General features: G+C 47.9%; 1 protein-coding gene across 1 annotated transcript in view; it reads right to left on the bottom strand.

Annotated features, from left to right (window-relative positions):
* Positions 1-13174, bottom strand: part of LOC130312578 (uncharacterized) — a 41089-nt gene extending 27915 nt beyond the window's left edge. Inside the window, exons 1-2 of the mRNA XM_056552585.1 lie at positions 13159-13174; positions 5144-5285 (exon numbers count right to left, since the gene is read on the bottom strand). Of these exons, the coding sequence (XP_056408560.1) occupies positions 5144-5186 (43 nt within the window). The 5' untranslated portion in view covers positions 5187-5285; positions 13159-13174. The remainder of the gene's footprint in view (positions 1-5143; positions 5286-13158) is intronic.
* Between the last annotated feature and the right edge of the window lie 3846 nt (positions 13175-17020).

Here is a 17020-nt window from a genome sequence, read left to right on the forward strand (position 1 = left end):
GTGATGTCATCAGTCCTCCCCAGATTACTCTGCTCCCTCACTGTGATGTCATCAGTCCTCCCCAGATTACCCTGCTCCCTCACTGTGATGTCATCAATCCTCCCCAGATTACCCTGCTCCCTCACTGTGATATCATCAGTCCTCCCCAGATTACCCTGCTCCCTCACTGTGATGTCATCAGTCCTCCCCAGATTACCCTGCTCCCTCACTGTGATGTCATCAGTCCTCCCCAGATTACCCTGCTCCCCTCACTGTGATATCATCAGTCCTCCCCAGATTACCCTGCTCCCTCACTGTGATGTCATCAATCCTCCCCAGATTACCCTGCTCCCTCACTGTGATGTCATCAGTCCTCCCCAGATTACCCTGCTCCCTCACTGTGATGTCATCAATCCTCCCCAGATTACCCGGCTCCCTCATTGTGATGTCATCAATCTTCCCCAGATTACCCTTCTCCCCTTACTGTGATGTCATCAGTCCTCTCCAGATTACCCTGCTTCCTCACTGTGATGTCATCAGTCCTCCCCAGAATACCCTGCTCCCTCACTGTGATGTCATCAATCCTCCCCAGATTACCCTGCTCCCCTCACTGTGATGTCATCAGTCCTCCCCAGATTACCCTGCTCCCTCACTGTGATGTCATCAATCTTCCCCAGATTACCCTGCTCCCTCACTGTGATGTCATCAGTCCTCCCCAGATTACCCTGCTCCCTCACTGTGAAGTCATCAATCCTCCCCAGATTACCCTGCTCCCTCACTGTGATGTCATCAATCCTCCCCAGATTACCCTGCTTCCTCACTGTGAAGTCATCAGTCCTCCCCAGATTACCCTGCTCCCTCACTGTGATGTCATCAGTCCTCCCCAGATTACCCTGCTCCCTCACTGTGATGTCATCAGTCCTCCCCAGATTACCCTGCTCCCTCACTGTGATGTCATCAATCCTCTCCAGATTACCCTGCGTCCTCACTGTGATGTCATCAGTCCTCCCCAGATTACTCTGCTCCCTCACTGTGATGTCATCAGTCCTCCCCAGATTACCCTGCTCCCTCACTGTGATGTCATCAGTCCTCCCCAGATTACCCTGCTCCCTCACTGTGATGTCATCAGTCCTCCCCAGATTACCCTGCTCCCTCACTGTGATGTCATCAGTCCTCCCCAGAATACCCTGCTCCCTCACTGTGATGTCATCAATCCTCCCCAGATTACCCTGCTCCCTCACTGTGATGTCATCAGTCCTCCCCAGATTACCCTGCTCCCTCACTGTGATGTCATCAGTCCTCCCCAGATTACCCTGCTCCCTCACTGTGATGTCATCAGTCCTCCCCAGAATACCCTGCTCCCTCACTGTGATGTCATCAATCCTCCCCAGATTACCCTGCTCCCTCACTGTGATGTCATCAGTCCTCCCCAGATTACCCTGCTCCCTCACTGTGATGTCATCAGTCCTCCCCAGATTACCCTGCTCCCTCACTGTGATGTCATCAGTCCTCCCCAGATTACCCTGCTCCCTCACTGTGATGTCATCAATCTTCCCCAGATTACCCTGCTCCCTCACTGTGATGTCATCAGTCCTCCACAGATTACCCTGCTCCCCTCACTGTGATATCATCAGTCCTCCCCAGATTACCCTGCTCCCTCACTGTGATGTCATCAATCCTCCCCAGATTACCCTGCTCCCTCACTGTGATGTCATTAATCTTCCCCAGATTACCCTTCTCCCCTTACTGTGATGTCATCAGTCCTCCCCAGATTACCCTGCTCCCTCACTGTGATGTCATCAGTCCTCCCCAGATTACTCTGCTCCCTCACTGTGATGTCATCAGTCCTCCCCAGATTACCCTGCTCCCTCACTGTGATGTCATCAATCCTCCCCAGATTACCCTGCTCCCTCACTGTGATATCATCAGTCCTCCCCAGATTACCCTGCTCCCTCACTGTGATGTCATCAGTCCTCCCCAGATTACCCTGCTCCCTCACTGTGATGTCATCAGTCCTCCCCAGATTACCCTGCTCCCCTCACTGTGATATCATCAGTCCTCCCCAGATTACCCTGCTCCCTCACTGTGATGTCATCAATCCTCCCCAGATTACCCTGCTCCCTCACTGTGATGTCATCAGTCCTCCCCAGATTACCCTGCTCCCTCACTGTGATGTCATCAATCCTCCCCAGATTACCCGGCTCCCTCATTGTGATGTCATCAATCTTCCCCAGATTACCCTTCTCCCCTTACTGTGATGTCATCAGTCCTCTCCAGATTACCCTGCTTCCTCACTGTGATGTCATCAGTCCTCCCCAGAATACCCTGCTCCCTCACTGTGATGTCATCAATCCTCCCCAGATTACCCTGCTCCCCTCACTGTGATGTCATCAGTCCTCCCCAGATTACCCTGCTCCCTCACTGTGATGTCATCAATCTTCCCCAGATTACCCTGCTCCCTCACTGTGATGTCATCAGTCCTCCCCAGATTACTCTGCTCCCTCACTGTGATGTCATCAGTCCTCCCCAGATTACCCTGCTCCCTCACTGTGATGTCATCAGTCCTCCCCAGATTACCCTGCTCCCTCACTGTGATGTCATCAGTCCTCCCCAGATTACCCTGCTCCCTCACTGTGATGTCATCAATCTTCCCCAGAATACTCTGCTCCCTCACTGTGATGTCATCAATCCTCCCCAGATTACCCTGCTCCCTCACTGTGATGTCATCAGTCCTCCCCAGATTACCCTGCTCCCTCACTGTGATGTCATCAGTCCTCCCCAGATTACCCTGCTCCCTCACTGTGATGTCATCAGTCCTCCCCAGAATACCCTGCTCCCTCACTGTGATGTCATCAATCCTCCCCAGATTACCCTGCTCCCTCACTGTGATGTCATCAGTCCTCCCCAGATTACCCTGCTCCCTCACTGTGATGTCATCAGTCCTCCCCAGATTACCCTGCTCCCTCACTGTGATGTCATCAGTCCTCCCCAGATTACCCTGCTCCCTCACTGTGATGTCATCAATCTTCCCCAGATTACCCTGCTCCCTCACTGTGATGTCATCAGTCCTCCCCAGATTACCCTGCTCCCCTCACTGTGATATCATCAGTCCTCCCCAGATTACCCTGCTCCCTCACTGTGATGTCATCAATCCTCCCCAGATTACCCTGCTCCCTCACTGTGATGTCATCAATCTTCCCCAGATTACCCTTCTCCCCTTACTGTGATGTCATCAGTCCTCCCCAGATTACCCTGCTCCCTCACTGTGATGTCATCAGTCCTCCCCAGATTACTCTGCTCCCTCACTGTGATGTCATCAGTCCTCCCCAGATTACCCTGCTCCCTCACTGTGATATCATCAGTCCTCCCCAGATTACCCTGCTCCCTCACTGTGATGTCATCAGTCCTCCCCAGATTACCCTGCTCCCTCACTGTGATGTCATCAGTCCTCCCCAGATTACCCTGCTCCCCTCACTGTGATATCATCAGTCCTCCCCAGATTACCCTGCTCCCTCACTGTGATGTCATCAATCCTCCCCAGATTACCCTGCTCCCTCACTGTGATGTCATCAGTCCTCCCCAGATTACCCTGCTCCCTCACTGTGATGTCATCAATCCTCCCCAGATTACCCGGCTCCCTCATTGTGATGTCATCAATCTTCCCCAGATTACCCTTCTCCCCTTACTGTGATGTCATCAGTCCTCTCCAGATTACCCTGCTTCCTCACTGTGATGTCATCAGTCCTCCCCAGAATACCCTGCTCCCTCACTGTGATGTCATCAATCCTCCCCAGATTACCCTGCTCCCCTCACTGTGATGTCATCAGTCCTCCCCAGATTACCCTGCTCCCTCACTGTGATGTCATCAATCTTCCCCAGATTACCCTGCTCCCTCACTGTGATGTCATCAGTCCTCCCCAGATTACCCTGCTCCCTCACTGTGAAGTCATCAATCCTCCCCAGATTACCCTGCTCCCTCACTGTGATGTCATCAGTCCTCCCCAGATTACCCTGCTTCCTCACTGTGAAGTCATCAGTCCTCCCCAGATTACCCTGCTCCCTCACTGTGATGTCATCAGTCCTCCCCAGATTACCCTGCTCCCTCACTGTGATGTCATCAGTCCTCCCCAGATTACCCTGCTCCCTCACTGTGATGTCATCAATCCTCTCCAGATTACCCTGCGTCCTCACTGTGATGTCATCAGTCCTCCCCAGATTACTCTGCTCCCTCACTGTGATGTCATCAGTCCTCCCCAGATTACCCTGCTCCCTCACTGTGATGTCATCAGTCCTCCCCAGATTACCCTGCTCCCTCACTGTGATGTCATCAGTCCTCCCCAGATTACCCTGCTCCCTCACTGTGATGTCATCAGTCCTCCCCAGAATACCCTGCTCCCTCACTGTGATGTCATCAATCCTCCCCAGATTACCCTGCTCCCTCACTGTGATGTCATCAGTCCTCCCCAGATTACCCTGCTCCCTCACTGTGATGTCATCAGTCCTCCCCAGATTACCCTGCTCCCTCACTGTGATGTCATCAGTCCTCCCCAGATTACCCTGCTCCTCACTGTGATGTCATCAGTCCTCACCAGATTACCCAGCTTCCCTCACTGTGACACACTGATTGGGGGGTCAGCTGCTGGGACCTCCACATAGCACTCACTGATTGGGGGGGTCAGCTTCTGTGTTTTCCACATAGCACACACTGATTGGGGGGTTCAGCTGCTGGGACCTCTACATAGCACACACTGATTGGGGGGTTCAGCTGCTGGTGCTTTCACATAGCAATCACTGATTGGGGGGTTCAGCTGCTGGGGCTTTCACATAGCAATCACTGATTGGGGGGTTCAGCTGCTGGGGCTTTCATATAGCAATCACTCATTGGGGGGGTTCAGCTGCTGGGGCTTTCACATAGCAATCACTGATTGGGGGGGTTCAGCTGCTGGGACTTTCACATAGCAATCACCGATTGGGGGGTTCAGCTGCTGGGACTTTCACATAGCAATCACTGATCAGGGGGTTCAGTCCCACAGACCCAATTTATTCAGAATATAGATCACAATATGGTGGATAGCAGGACAGGCACAAATGAATGGAAGGTAGAGTGTGAAGGTAGAGTGTGAAGGTAGAGTGTGGGCACCGGAGAGGGTAATGATGGACTTACCCAGGAGTAAGAGTGACAGGAGAAGGATGTAGAGGCCCCTCATCTCCTCACACCAGGTCTTCAGATCTCCAACTATCTCATCATATGGACAGAACGTCAGATCTTACTAACAAACAGGATGTTGTTCAGGAAGCAGAAGTTACTACAAAGTTGTAAAGAAAGACCCGGCCGCACGTTATATATTGATCTGTCTGTACAATTGTGGTAACCACGAGTGAAACCTGCGACCGCCACTACGCTGGGGTTAGCTACTTGGTTCTTGGGGGGGTTATGAACCCAGGGTCGGATGGTATTAACCCTTAATGTCACGTGACACCACTGTAGTCTTGGTTTCTCCTGGGGTACTACAGGTCCGGGGAACTCCGTCTCCCCACAGGCTAGTAAGGAAAGAATTGACTCCACACTAGGTTGTAGTATCACGGAGGCTTTACTAACTTGAAGATAGGTGGTACAATCTCCACAGCGCTCCACCAAAGTCTCCCAAAGGGTTAACAGACAGTCTCTAGAGGACCACACAGCTTGCAGTGCCTGGACTTGATATTACATATATACTTGGCTCTTACGGCCGGACTAGAAGTTTTAGGTCTGCGCTATATTAGGCTTGAGATTAAAGTCACTTGCTGAAGTGTCGGTAGATTTGTGGCTTTTTGCCGGAAGATAATTGTCCTTTAGGAATCCTCTGATCAAGGCTGAAGTAAAGGCTGGATATTCCTCCACTCTGTACTCTGACTGACAGAGGATAATGAATTGTCCTTTAGGAATCCTCTGATCAAGGCTGAAGTAAAGGCTGGATATTCCTCCACTCTGTACTCTGACTGACAGAGGATAATGAATTGTCCTTTAGGAATCCTCTGATTAAGGCTGAAGTAAAGGCTGGATATTCCTCCACTCTGTACTCTGACTGACAGAAGATAATGAATTGTCCTTTAGGAATCCTCTGATCAAGGCTGAAGTAAAGGCTGGATATTCCTCCACTCTGTACTCTGACTGACAGAGGATAATGAATTGTCCTTTAGGAATCCTCTGATCAAGGCTGAAGTAAAGGCTGGATATTAGTTGGGGTTACTTCATGCTTTTCTCATCTCCCTCTCATCTTTGCTCTCACTCCTCTGCGGATTCTCTCTGCTACTCCGGAGCTTCACCTCCTCTGAACTTGCTCGGACCTCCACTCTGTACTCTGAACTGAATGAATTGCTTTACTCCTCCACACCTCTACTCTCCTATTCTCTTACTTACAGGAAGTGCCACCCTTTATAAGGGAAGGCTAAACTAAAGCCCATTGGCCAGGCAGCTATGGATCATAGAGTTGTCTGTATCCCCTTTAGGATTTACAATAAAGTTACATACAAGTAATAACATAATATAACACCTTACACAAAAGTTTAGTCTAGCCCTCAGTCCTCCACTCTCACATACCCTGACTAAGCATGAGGTTGCTAGGTAACATACTTAAAGCTACAGACACCTAATAATGGATTGCTAAGTTATAACAGTGCAAATACACATTAGAAATGTGTCTCAATCTGACAGGGCCTAAAATACCTTAACACAATGTACCTGTACTGGGACACCACACAATGTCAACCATTAACTCCAGGTCGGTGTAGACATTTTCATAAAACTGCCCATTTACCACTTCATGGCCATCTGGGTGCCCAACTTATACAGCATATCACTGGGTGGCGACCACCACCGCCGCAACACAAGTGCCCCTGGGAGGAGCGGCCCAGTGGTCTGACAACCCCACTAAAGCAGACCTAGCCCTTGGCTCTGGGCCATGCCACCACAGCCCCACATTAAAGGGGTACTCCGCCCCTAGACATCTTATCCCCTATCCAAAGGAGCCACTGCGGCACCCCAGACATCCGGTGCATGGAGCGAAATGCCGGATGACTGGTGATGCGAGGCGAGGCGGAGGCTTGTGACATCACAGTCACTCCCCGCTCGTGACGTCATGGCCACGCTCCCTCAACGCAAATCTATAGGAAGGGGCATGACGGCCATCACGCCCCCTCCCCATACAATTGCATTGAAGGGGCGTGGTCGTGACGTCACGAGCCTCTGGCGCTGAACTCAATGCTGAACCCAACGCTCTAGACGAATGCTGTGATGTCACGGCCACGACCCCCTCAATGCAAGTGTATGGGACTTCCCATAGACTTGCATTGAGGGGGCGTGGCCATGACGACACGAGCGGGGAGTGAACGTGACGTCACGAGCCTCCGCCTCGCATCACCAGTCATCAGGCATTTCACTCCGTGCACCGGATGTCTGGGGTGCCGAAGTGGCGGGAACCCTGTGATCAGACATCTTATCCTCACGGTCACTCCCCGCTTGTGACGTCATGGCCATGCCCCCTCAATGCAAGTCTATGGGAAGGGGCATGACACCGAGTGCAGCGGGGTGATCACGGGGGATAAGATGTCTAGGGGCAGAGTACCCCTTTAATGTTAGGGACCCACTTAATTCAGGCGGCCATGAAGTGGCAAATGGTTCTATACAGTTTAAAGGGGTACTCCTGTGGAAAACTTTTTTTTTTATTTAAATCAACTGGTGCCAGAAAGTTAAACAGATTTGTAAATTACTTCTATTAAAAAAAATCTTAATCCTTCCAGTACTTATTAGTTGCTGAATACTACAGAGGAAATGGTTTTCTTTTTGGAACACAGAGCTCTCTGCTAATATCACGAGCACAGTGCTCTCTGCTGACACCTCTGTCCCTTTTAGGAACTGTCCACAGCAGCATATGTTTGCCATGGGAATTTTCTCCTACTCTGGACAGTTCCTAAAATGGACAGCAGAGGTCAGCAGAGAGCACTGTGCTCGTGATGTCAGCAGAGAGCTCTGTGTTCCAAAAAGAAAACAATTTACTCTGTAGTATTCAGAAGCTAATAAGTACTGGAAGGATTAAGATTTTTTAATAGAAGTAATTTACAAATCTGTTTAACTTTCTGGCACCGGTTGATAAAAATAAAATAAAAATGTTTTCCACGGGAGTACCCCTTTAATCATAATGTCTGAAGTTATGCTGAGAAACAATAGATGGAGTTATACCATGTGGTTGTGCATCAGGTCTTTTTGTATATTTTATATACATTTTACGGTACGTTAGAAGGAGAAGTTGTTGTTGCAAAAATTTTGCGCAGAAGCTGTTACCCCCCCCCCCCCCCCCCCGGATCTTCTCTTCCTATATACGAAATAGATGGATTGAGAAATTTGCTCAAATTTGGAGTTTCACTTATTTTGTTTGATATTTTTACAGAGATCGTAGATTCTTCGGACCGGTTGCGTCTATATCTCTGTTGCGTGTGCGGATCAGTTCGCTGCGGTGGAGCTCGTATCGTGGCCACGTCTGGACAGAGAACATAATGGAGGGACATTCATCCACTGGGGTGTTTTGGGTTAATATGATGCACGTATTCTGAACAGTTTCCAAAATTTGAACTCTAGCTAACTGTAGAGTGCGCCATTACGCTGCCATTTGGCGGCACATAACGGCACACCTGGCGGCACGCTACATTTCCAATAGAATAGAATTCAAGAATGGCACTCACCCGTCTGGCGACTCGCCAGACGGGTAAGTGCCATTCTTGAATTCTATTGGATGTATTGATGGATTTATTGAGCACCCCCTACTGGCAGGAGTTCATGTATTGGGATCCTTTCATTAAAGGGGTACTCCAGTGGAAATTGGTGTCAGAAAGTTAAAGGGGTACTCCGCACCCCTAGACATATTATCCCATATTCAAAGGATAGGGGATAAGATGTCAGATCGCGGGGGTCCCGCTGCTGGGGACCCCCGGGATCTCGGCTGCAGCACCCACCTGTATGGCTTCCGGCAATGCTGGAGGCTTCGGATGCCGACCACAATGGCGGCAGAGCGTGACGTCATGACTTCACCCGGTGTGACATCACGCCCTGCCCCCTCAATGCAAGTCTATGGGAGGTCCGTCACGCCCCCTCACATAGACTTGCATTGAGGGGGCGGGACGTGACGTCACACGGGGTGGAGTCATGACGTCACGCTCTTCCGCCATTGTGGTCGGGATCCGAATCCTCCAGCGTTGCCGGAAGCCGTACAGGTGGGTGCTGCAGCCGAGATCCCGGGGGTCCCCAGCAGTGGGACCCCTGCGATCTGACATCTTATCCCCTATCCTTTGGTTAGGGGATAAGATGTCTAGAGGTGCGGAGTACCCCTTTAAACAGATTTGTAAATTAGGTCTATTAAAAAATCTTAATCCTTCCAGTACTTATCAGCTGCTGTATGCTCCAAAGGAAGTTGTGTAGTTCTTTCCAGTCTGACCACAGTGCTCTCTGCTGACACCTCTGTCCATGTCAGGAACTGTCCAGAGCAGGAGTAAATCCCCATAGCAAACCTCTCCTGCTCAGGACATGGACGCTGTGCTCTCCAGCAGGCTGACAAATGCTGATTATTATAGTACGGGTGGGGTTTTGCTTGATGGGCAGGTGCTTCGAATGCTGGCTAAGTTTATTGCAGGGGACCGAGCGTAGCCCCCATCAAGAGGGTGCTCTAGGCGGCTGCCTATTTTGCCTAGAGGCAGAGCCAGCCCTGCCTGCGGCTACAGAGCCAGGAGCACAGCTGATGCTGAGCTACAGAGCCAGGAGCACAGCTGATGCTGAGCAGTAGACATATAGCCCTTCTAAGGCTGCATTCACACCACGTTTTTGCAGTACAGTTCCCGTATCAGGTTTTTGATGAAAAACGGATTTCTCAAAACCTGACTAAACTATATCAAAACGTGTGTACAAATTTCAACCCGTATACGGTTTGAAAAATGATGTCTGGTTGCATCAGTTTTTTAAGAAAAAAAACGTATATGTTTTTAACTTTTAACTCCATTTTGAATAAAGTTTCACTTGTTTGATTGAAATTCCAAGAAAAGCAACTGTGCAAAGTCAAAAAACTGTATGGTGAAAACCAGATGGAACCGTACGCACATACGGCTCTGCACGGTTTCCATTGATTCCCATGTTAAAAAAAAAAACGTACACGGTTTAATACAATTTATCACCCGGACCAAAAACCGTGGTAGACTACAGTTTTGGGTTCGGGAAAAAAAACTGACAAAACCCTACGGGATGCAAAACGGACTCAACCTGATGCATCTTTTGGCGTACGGTTTTCAATGGAGAGTCAATGCATGCGGTTTTCAATACGGTTCCGTACGGTTTTCACATTGAAAACGTATACGGGAACGGTAACGTAGCGTGAATGCACCCTAATCCCCGGGAGGCTTCTGTCCACCCAGAGCTCGCATTAGGACACCTGCATTACGGTTTGACAGGTGTACCGCCCCAGTCAAAATCCCCACCTACGACTGTCGTAATGTGGGGGTGTATTAAAACGACTGACGTAAGTGTGGTTAAAAATATTAAAATGGCCCATACAGAGGCTGATTCTGAAACACACGACAATCAGTAATAGTGCGAGAATTTTTTTTTTAATAAAGTAAGAAAAAAACGAGTCTATGTCAAGAAATGCAAAAAAAGGGAAGAAATGAAGAGGAAAACCACCACTTCCCTTTATGTATAAGATAAACGCACAATCATATGTAAAATGGCGCATGTCTCCTCTCGTTGCTATGACATCACTTAGTCACGGTCTTCCGTTTTTTGAGTAATTTGGCGTCAGACTTCTGCCTTTATTATATCTCTCCCTTTTCTGTTCTCGTTTTACTTCTCAAAAGATGAAGAATGAAGGGAAATCACTCAAAGAACAATTGGCAGATTCAATGCATATGGAGGATTAAAGGGGTACTCCGGTGGAAAACTTTGTTTTAAAATCAACTGATGCCAGAAAGTTAAACAGATTTGTAAATTACTTCTATTAAAAAATCTTAATCTTTCCAGTACTTATTAGCTGCTGAATACTACAGAGGAAATTATTTTCTTTTTGGAACACAGAGCTCTCTGCTGAATCATGGGCACAGTGCTCTCTGCTGACAGCTCTGTCCATTTCAGGAACTGTCCAGAGTAGGAAAAAAATCCCCATAGCAAACATATGCTGCTCTGGACAGTTCCTAAAATGGACAGAGGTGTCAGCAGAGAGCACTGTGCTCATGATGTCAGCAGAGAGCTCTGTGTTCCAAAAAGAAAATAATTTCCTCTATAGTATTCAGCAGCTGATAAGTACTGGAAGGATTAAGATTGTTTAATAGAAGTAATTTACAAATCTGTTTAACCTTCTGGCACCAGGGGCCATATTCGAATTCGCGATATTTCGCAAATATATTGACAATTATTCGTCCTATGTTCGCGAAATTTGCATATTCATGTTCATTCACTTTTTTTTCCCTCGGGAAAATTTGCATGGAAAATTCGCATAAAAATGTGAAAAAAAATTTGCATGTGAAAAGAAAAACAATAATTCGTATGAAAAATTTGCATAAAAACAAAAGAAAAATTACGAATATATAGCACTATATTCTAAATATAAGCGCCGATATTCGCGATAAAAATTTTGCATTACGAATATTCGTGCTCAACACTATTTTTAAAGGAGTACTCCAATGCCCCAGCATTCGGAACATTTTGCTCCGAATGCCTGGAGCAGGCGGCGGGGGTCGTGACGTCACTGCCACACCCACTCAATGCAAGTCTATAGGAGGGGGCGTGGTGGCTGCCACGCCCCCTCCCATAGACTTGCAATGAGGGGGCATGGCGTAACGTCAGAAGGGGCGTTGCAGTGACGTCACACCCCCCGCCGCATGCTCCAAGCATTCTAAAGGATTATCGGGTACTGCACAGAGATCGCAGGGATCCCAGGAGTGGGACCCCCTCTATCAGACATCTTATCCCCTATTCTTTGGATAGGGGATAAGATGTCTAGGGACAGAGTACCCCTTTAACCTGAATCAGGGCATCAGTGAGCACCTGGTCAGTCCGTGGTACCACTTAGTGGCTTCAGATGAACTGAAATGTAATGTCCCAGAGGTTCTTCATTGGATTTAGGTCTGGGGGTCAGTCACTGTCATCAATACCTTCATCAACTAAGAAATGCCGATACACCTCATGGGATCGGGCATAGTCCTCCCCCGGAGGAAACGGGGTTCACAGCACTAGCTCTAGAAAAGACCAATAGAGCTGCATAGTGGACAGGTCCTAGTAGAACAGGTCAGGTCCTAGTAGAACAGGTCAGGTCCTAGTAGAGCAGGTCAGGTCCTAGTAGAACAGGTCAGGTCGTAGTAGAACAGGTCAGGTCCTAGTAGGACAGGTCAGGTCCTAGTAGGACAGGTCAGGTCGTAGTAGAACGGGTCAGGTCCTAGTAGAACAGGTCAGGTCCTAGTAGAACAGGTCAAGTCCTAGTAGAACAGGACAAGTCCTAGTAGAACAGGTCAGGTCCTAATAGAACAGGTCAAGTCCTAGTAGGACAGGTCAGGTCGTAGTAGAACAGGTCAGGTCCTAGTAGGACAGGTCATGTCCTAGTAGGACAGGTCAGGTCGTAGTAGAACAGGTCAGATCCTAGTAGGACAGGTCAGGTCGTAGTAGAACAGGTCAGGTCGTAGTAGAACAGGTCAGGTCCTAGTAGAACAGGTCAAGTCCTAGTAGAACAGGACAAGTCCTAGTAGAACAGGTCAGGTCCTAGTAGGACAGGTCAGGTCCTAGTAGGACAGGTCAGGTCCTAGTAGAACAGGTCGGGTCCTAGTAGAACAGGTCGGGTCCCAGTAGAACAGGTCGGGTCCTAGTAGAACAGGTCAGGTCCTAGTAGGACAGGTCAGGTCCTAGTACAACAGGTCAGATCCTAGTACAACAGGTCAGGTCCTAGTAGAACAGGTGAGGTCCTAGTCATACAGGTCAGGTCCTAGTAGAGCAGGTCAGGTCCTAGTAGAACAGGTCAGGTCCTAGTAGAGCAGGTCAGGTCCTAGTAGAACAGGTCAGGTCCTAGTAGGACAGGTCGGGCCCTCGTGCTGCCCTTATGGATCCTGTATAGACAGTTTGGTCACGGGAAGCCCACTGGAGGTCTTTTTGTAAGGGTCTGGCCATACTGATCCTACCTGTGAGGTAATGTCCTTCTACGTTCCTCTCCAGCTATCCTCATGGCACATGTCTTGGTATCTGTTCCAAGCCCTTGAAACTGTGATAAAATATGAAGAGAAAAAAACATACAAAAAGTTTTTCGGGAGCGGAATCTGTACAACTATCAATAATAATAGAAAAAAATCTATAGTTTTTCGACCTTCTACTCAGACCTTTGACAAACCAAAAAAACGCAAAAGATCCCAAAATCCGCAGCTATCCTCTCGGCTGGAAACTGGTCCTGCCCGAACAAGATGCAAGAAAACGATAGGGTAAAAAATAGAAAAGCGGACTTCTGGCCCTTTAAAATATTCCTTAGTAATCCAACATATTAACAGTACTGTAACTTATTTTACTGAGGGGGTGCGGCAACTACTACTCCCCCCAATCCGGTCCCACGTATCAGTCATTCCTCCCTCTTCGATTCTTTGACTTTATGACATCTCTCCACCTCTGCCGGTACCACCTCATGCTACCTGTACTGAAAAGGACCATAGAAAAACACTACAGAAGAAAAGAATCATTCAGGAAGAATAAGGACACTCCCTGCCCCACATTTACTATTTTTTCATCTTTTTTCTCTTCGGATTTTCTTTATATTTTTTTTATCAATTTTTATTAAACTAAATTATGATATATAAAAAGTGACCAAAAATCAGTAAATATTTTTTTTTTAGATTTACACGGTTAAAATTTTCAAATTTCCCCACTTCAAACTTAACTGGTCCCTGAAAATTTCAGATTTTGAATTAGTTGTGAAAATTTTAAAAATTGCCGTTAAACTTTGAAGCCTCTAAGGTTTTCAAAAAGTAAAAACATGTCTAATTTATGATTTCAACATTAAGTAGACATATTGTATTCGGTATGTTCATTTTCTTTATAAGCAGAAAGTTTAAAAGTTCGAATTTTTTTTAATTTTCATCAAATTTTTTAATTTTTCACCATGAAAGGATGAAAGTAACAACGAACATTTACCACTGTTAAAGTCGAATATGAGTCGAATAAAAGGTAAAAGCATCTCAGAGTCCTTAAAGGGGTATTCCAGGCCAAAACTTTTTTTTTATATATATATATATATCAACTGGCTCTGGAAAGTTAAACAGATTTGTAAATTACTTTGGTTAAAAAATCTTAATCCTTCCAATAGTTATTAGCTTCTGAAGTTGAGTTGTTGTTTTCTGTCTAACTGCTCTCTGATGACTCACATCCCGGGAGCTGTCCAGCTCATATGGGGATATTTTCCCATCATGCACAGCTCCCGGGACATGACATCATTATTGAGCAGTTAGACAGAAAACTTCAGAAGCTAATAACTATTGGAAGGATTAAGATTTTTTAATAGAAGTAATTTACAAATCTGTTTAACTTTTCGGAGCCAGTTGATATATATATAAAAAAAAGGTTTAGCCTGGAATACCCCTTTAACCCCTTAAGGACTCAGCCCATTTTGGCCTTAACCTCTTAAGGACACAGGGCGTATGGATACGCCGTGCATTCCGAGTCCTTAAGGACGCAGGGCGTATCCATACACCCGTGGGAATTCCGGTCCCCACCGCTAGCCGGTTGGGGACCGGAGCCGGATGCCTGCTGAAATCGTTCAGCAGGCATCCCGGCACATTGCCCAGGGGGGTCATTATGCCCCCCCATGTCGGCGATCGCCGCAGATCGCTGGACAATTCAGTCCAGCGATCTGCGGCGATTCCGGGTCAATCGGGTCTCCAGTGACCCGGTGACCCGGAATTACTGGCTGTTCGGGGCCGTCTCTGACGGCCCCGAACAGCCAGAGCCTGCAGGAGTGAGGTGGCACTGGTGCCACCTCACGATCGCCCTGATTCGTCGGCCAATCAGGGCGCCTGCTGCGGGTGTCACTCCCGCACCCGCTCCGCCCCTTTTCCGGAGGGCGTGAGCGGGTGCGGGAAGACGACCCCCGGTGCTGGGGACCCCAATCCCCGGCGTCCATGTTGGGATCGGGGCCCCAGGAGCGACGGCGGCGGCGAGGGACTTTCATGCGATGAAGCAGCAGCAGGAGGTGAGTGACAGCCTTCTGCTGTTGCTTAGCAACCGCTCCCAGCATGCAAAAAGGGCATGCTGGGAGCTGTAGTTATGCAACAGCAGGAGGCAGACCACCACAACTCCCAGCATTCCCTTATGGGCATGCTGGGACTTATGGTTTTGCAACAGCTGGAGGCACATTTTTTCTATGGAAAAGTGTACCTTCAGCTGTTGTATAACTACAACTCCCAGCTTGCACAAACAGCTAAAGTGCATGCTGGGAGTTGTAGTGGTGCATCTGCTGGTTGCATAACTACAACTCCCAGCATGCCCATTGGCTGTCGGTGACTGCTGAGAGTTGTAGTTTTGCAACAGCTGAAGGCACACTGGTTGTGAAACTTAGAGTTTTTTTTTTTACCTAACTCAGTGTTTCACGACCGGTGTGCCTCCAGCTGTTGCAAACTACAACTCCCAGCAGTCACCTTACACCATGCACCGTACATGCTGGGAGTTGTAGTTTTGCAACAGCTGGAGGCACACTGGTTTTGAAACACTGAGTAAGGTCACAAACTCCGTGATACATAACCAGTGTGCCTACAGCTGTTGCAAAACTAAAACTCTCAGCATGTACAGTCTGTCAGCGCATGCTGGGAGTTGTAGTTTTGCAACAGCTGGATGTCCCCCCCAATGTGAATGTACAGGGTACACTCACATGGGCGGAGGCTTACAGTAAGTATCGGGCTGCAAGTTTGAGCTGCAGCAAATTTTCTGCAACAGCTCAAACTGCCAGCGAAAAACTACTGTGAACCCCCGCCCGTGCGACTGTACCCTAAAAACACTACACTACACTAACACAAAAAATAAAATAAAAAGTAAAAAACACTACATATACACATACCCCTACACAGCCCCCCGCCCCTCCCCAATAAAAATGAAAAGCGTCTGGTACGCCACGGTTTCCAAAACGGAACCTCCAGCTGTTGCAAAACAACAACTCCCAGTATTGTCGGACAGCCGTTGACTGTCCAGGCATGCTGGGAGTTTTGCAACAGCTGGAGGCCCCCTGTTTGGGAATCACTGGCGTAGAATACCCCTATGTCCACCCCTATGCAATCCCTAATTTAGGCCTCAAATGCGCATGGCGCTCTCACTTTGGAGCCCTGTCGTATTTCAAGGCAACAGTTAAGGGTCACATATGGGGTATCGCCGTACTCGGGAGAAAAAGGGCTTCAAATTTTGGGGGGTATTTTCTGCTTTTATCCTTTTTAAAAATGTAAAGTTTTTGGGAAAAGAAGCATTTTAGGTAAAAATTATTATTTTTTTTTTTACATATGCAATAGTCGTGAAACGCCTGTGGGGTATGTTACGTTCCCCGAGGGGTCTAGTTTCCAAAATGGTATGCCATGTGGTTTTTTTTTTTTTGCTGTCCTGGCACCATAGGGGCTTCCTATATGCGGCATGCCCCCAGAGCAAAATTTCCTTCAAAAAAGCCAAATGTGACTCCTTCTCTTCTGAGACCTGTAGTGCGCCAGCAGAGCACTTTTCACCACCATATGGGGTGTTTTCTGAATCGGGAGAAATTGGGCTTCAAATTTTGGGAGGTATTTTCTGCTATTACCCTTTTTAAAAATGTAAAACTTTAGGGAAACCAAGCATTTTAGGTAAAAAATATATATATTTTTTTTTACATATGCAAAAGTCGTGAATCACCTGTGGGGTATTAAGGTTCACATTACCCCTTGTTACGTTCCCCGAGGGGTTTAGTTTCCTAAATGGTATGCCATGTGGTTTTTTTTTGCTGTTCTGGCACAAAAGGGGCTTCCTAAAGGTGACATGCCCCCCAAAAAC

The sequence above is a fragment of the Hyla sarda genome, chromosome 1 (assembly GCF_029499605.1).
Source record: "Hyla sarda isolate aHylSar1 chromosome 1, aHylSar1.hap1, whole genome shotgun sequence".
Taxonomy (NCBI): Eukaryota; Metazoa; Chordata; class Amphibia; order Anura; family Hylidae; genus Hyla; species Hyla sarda.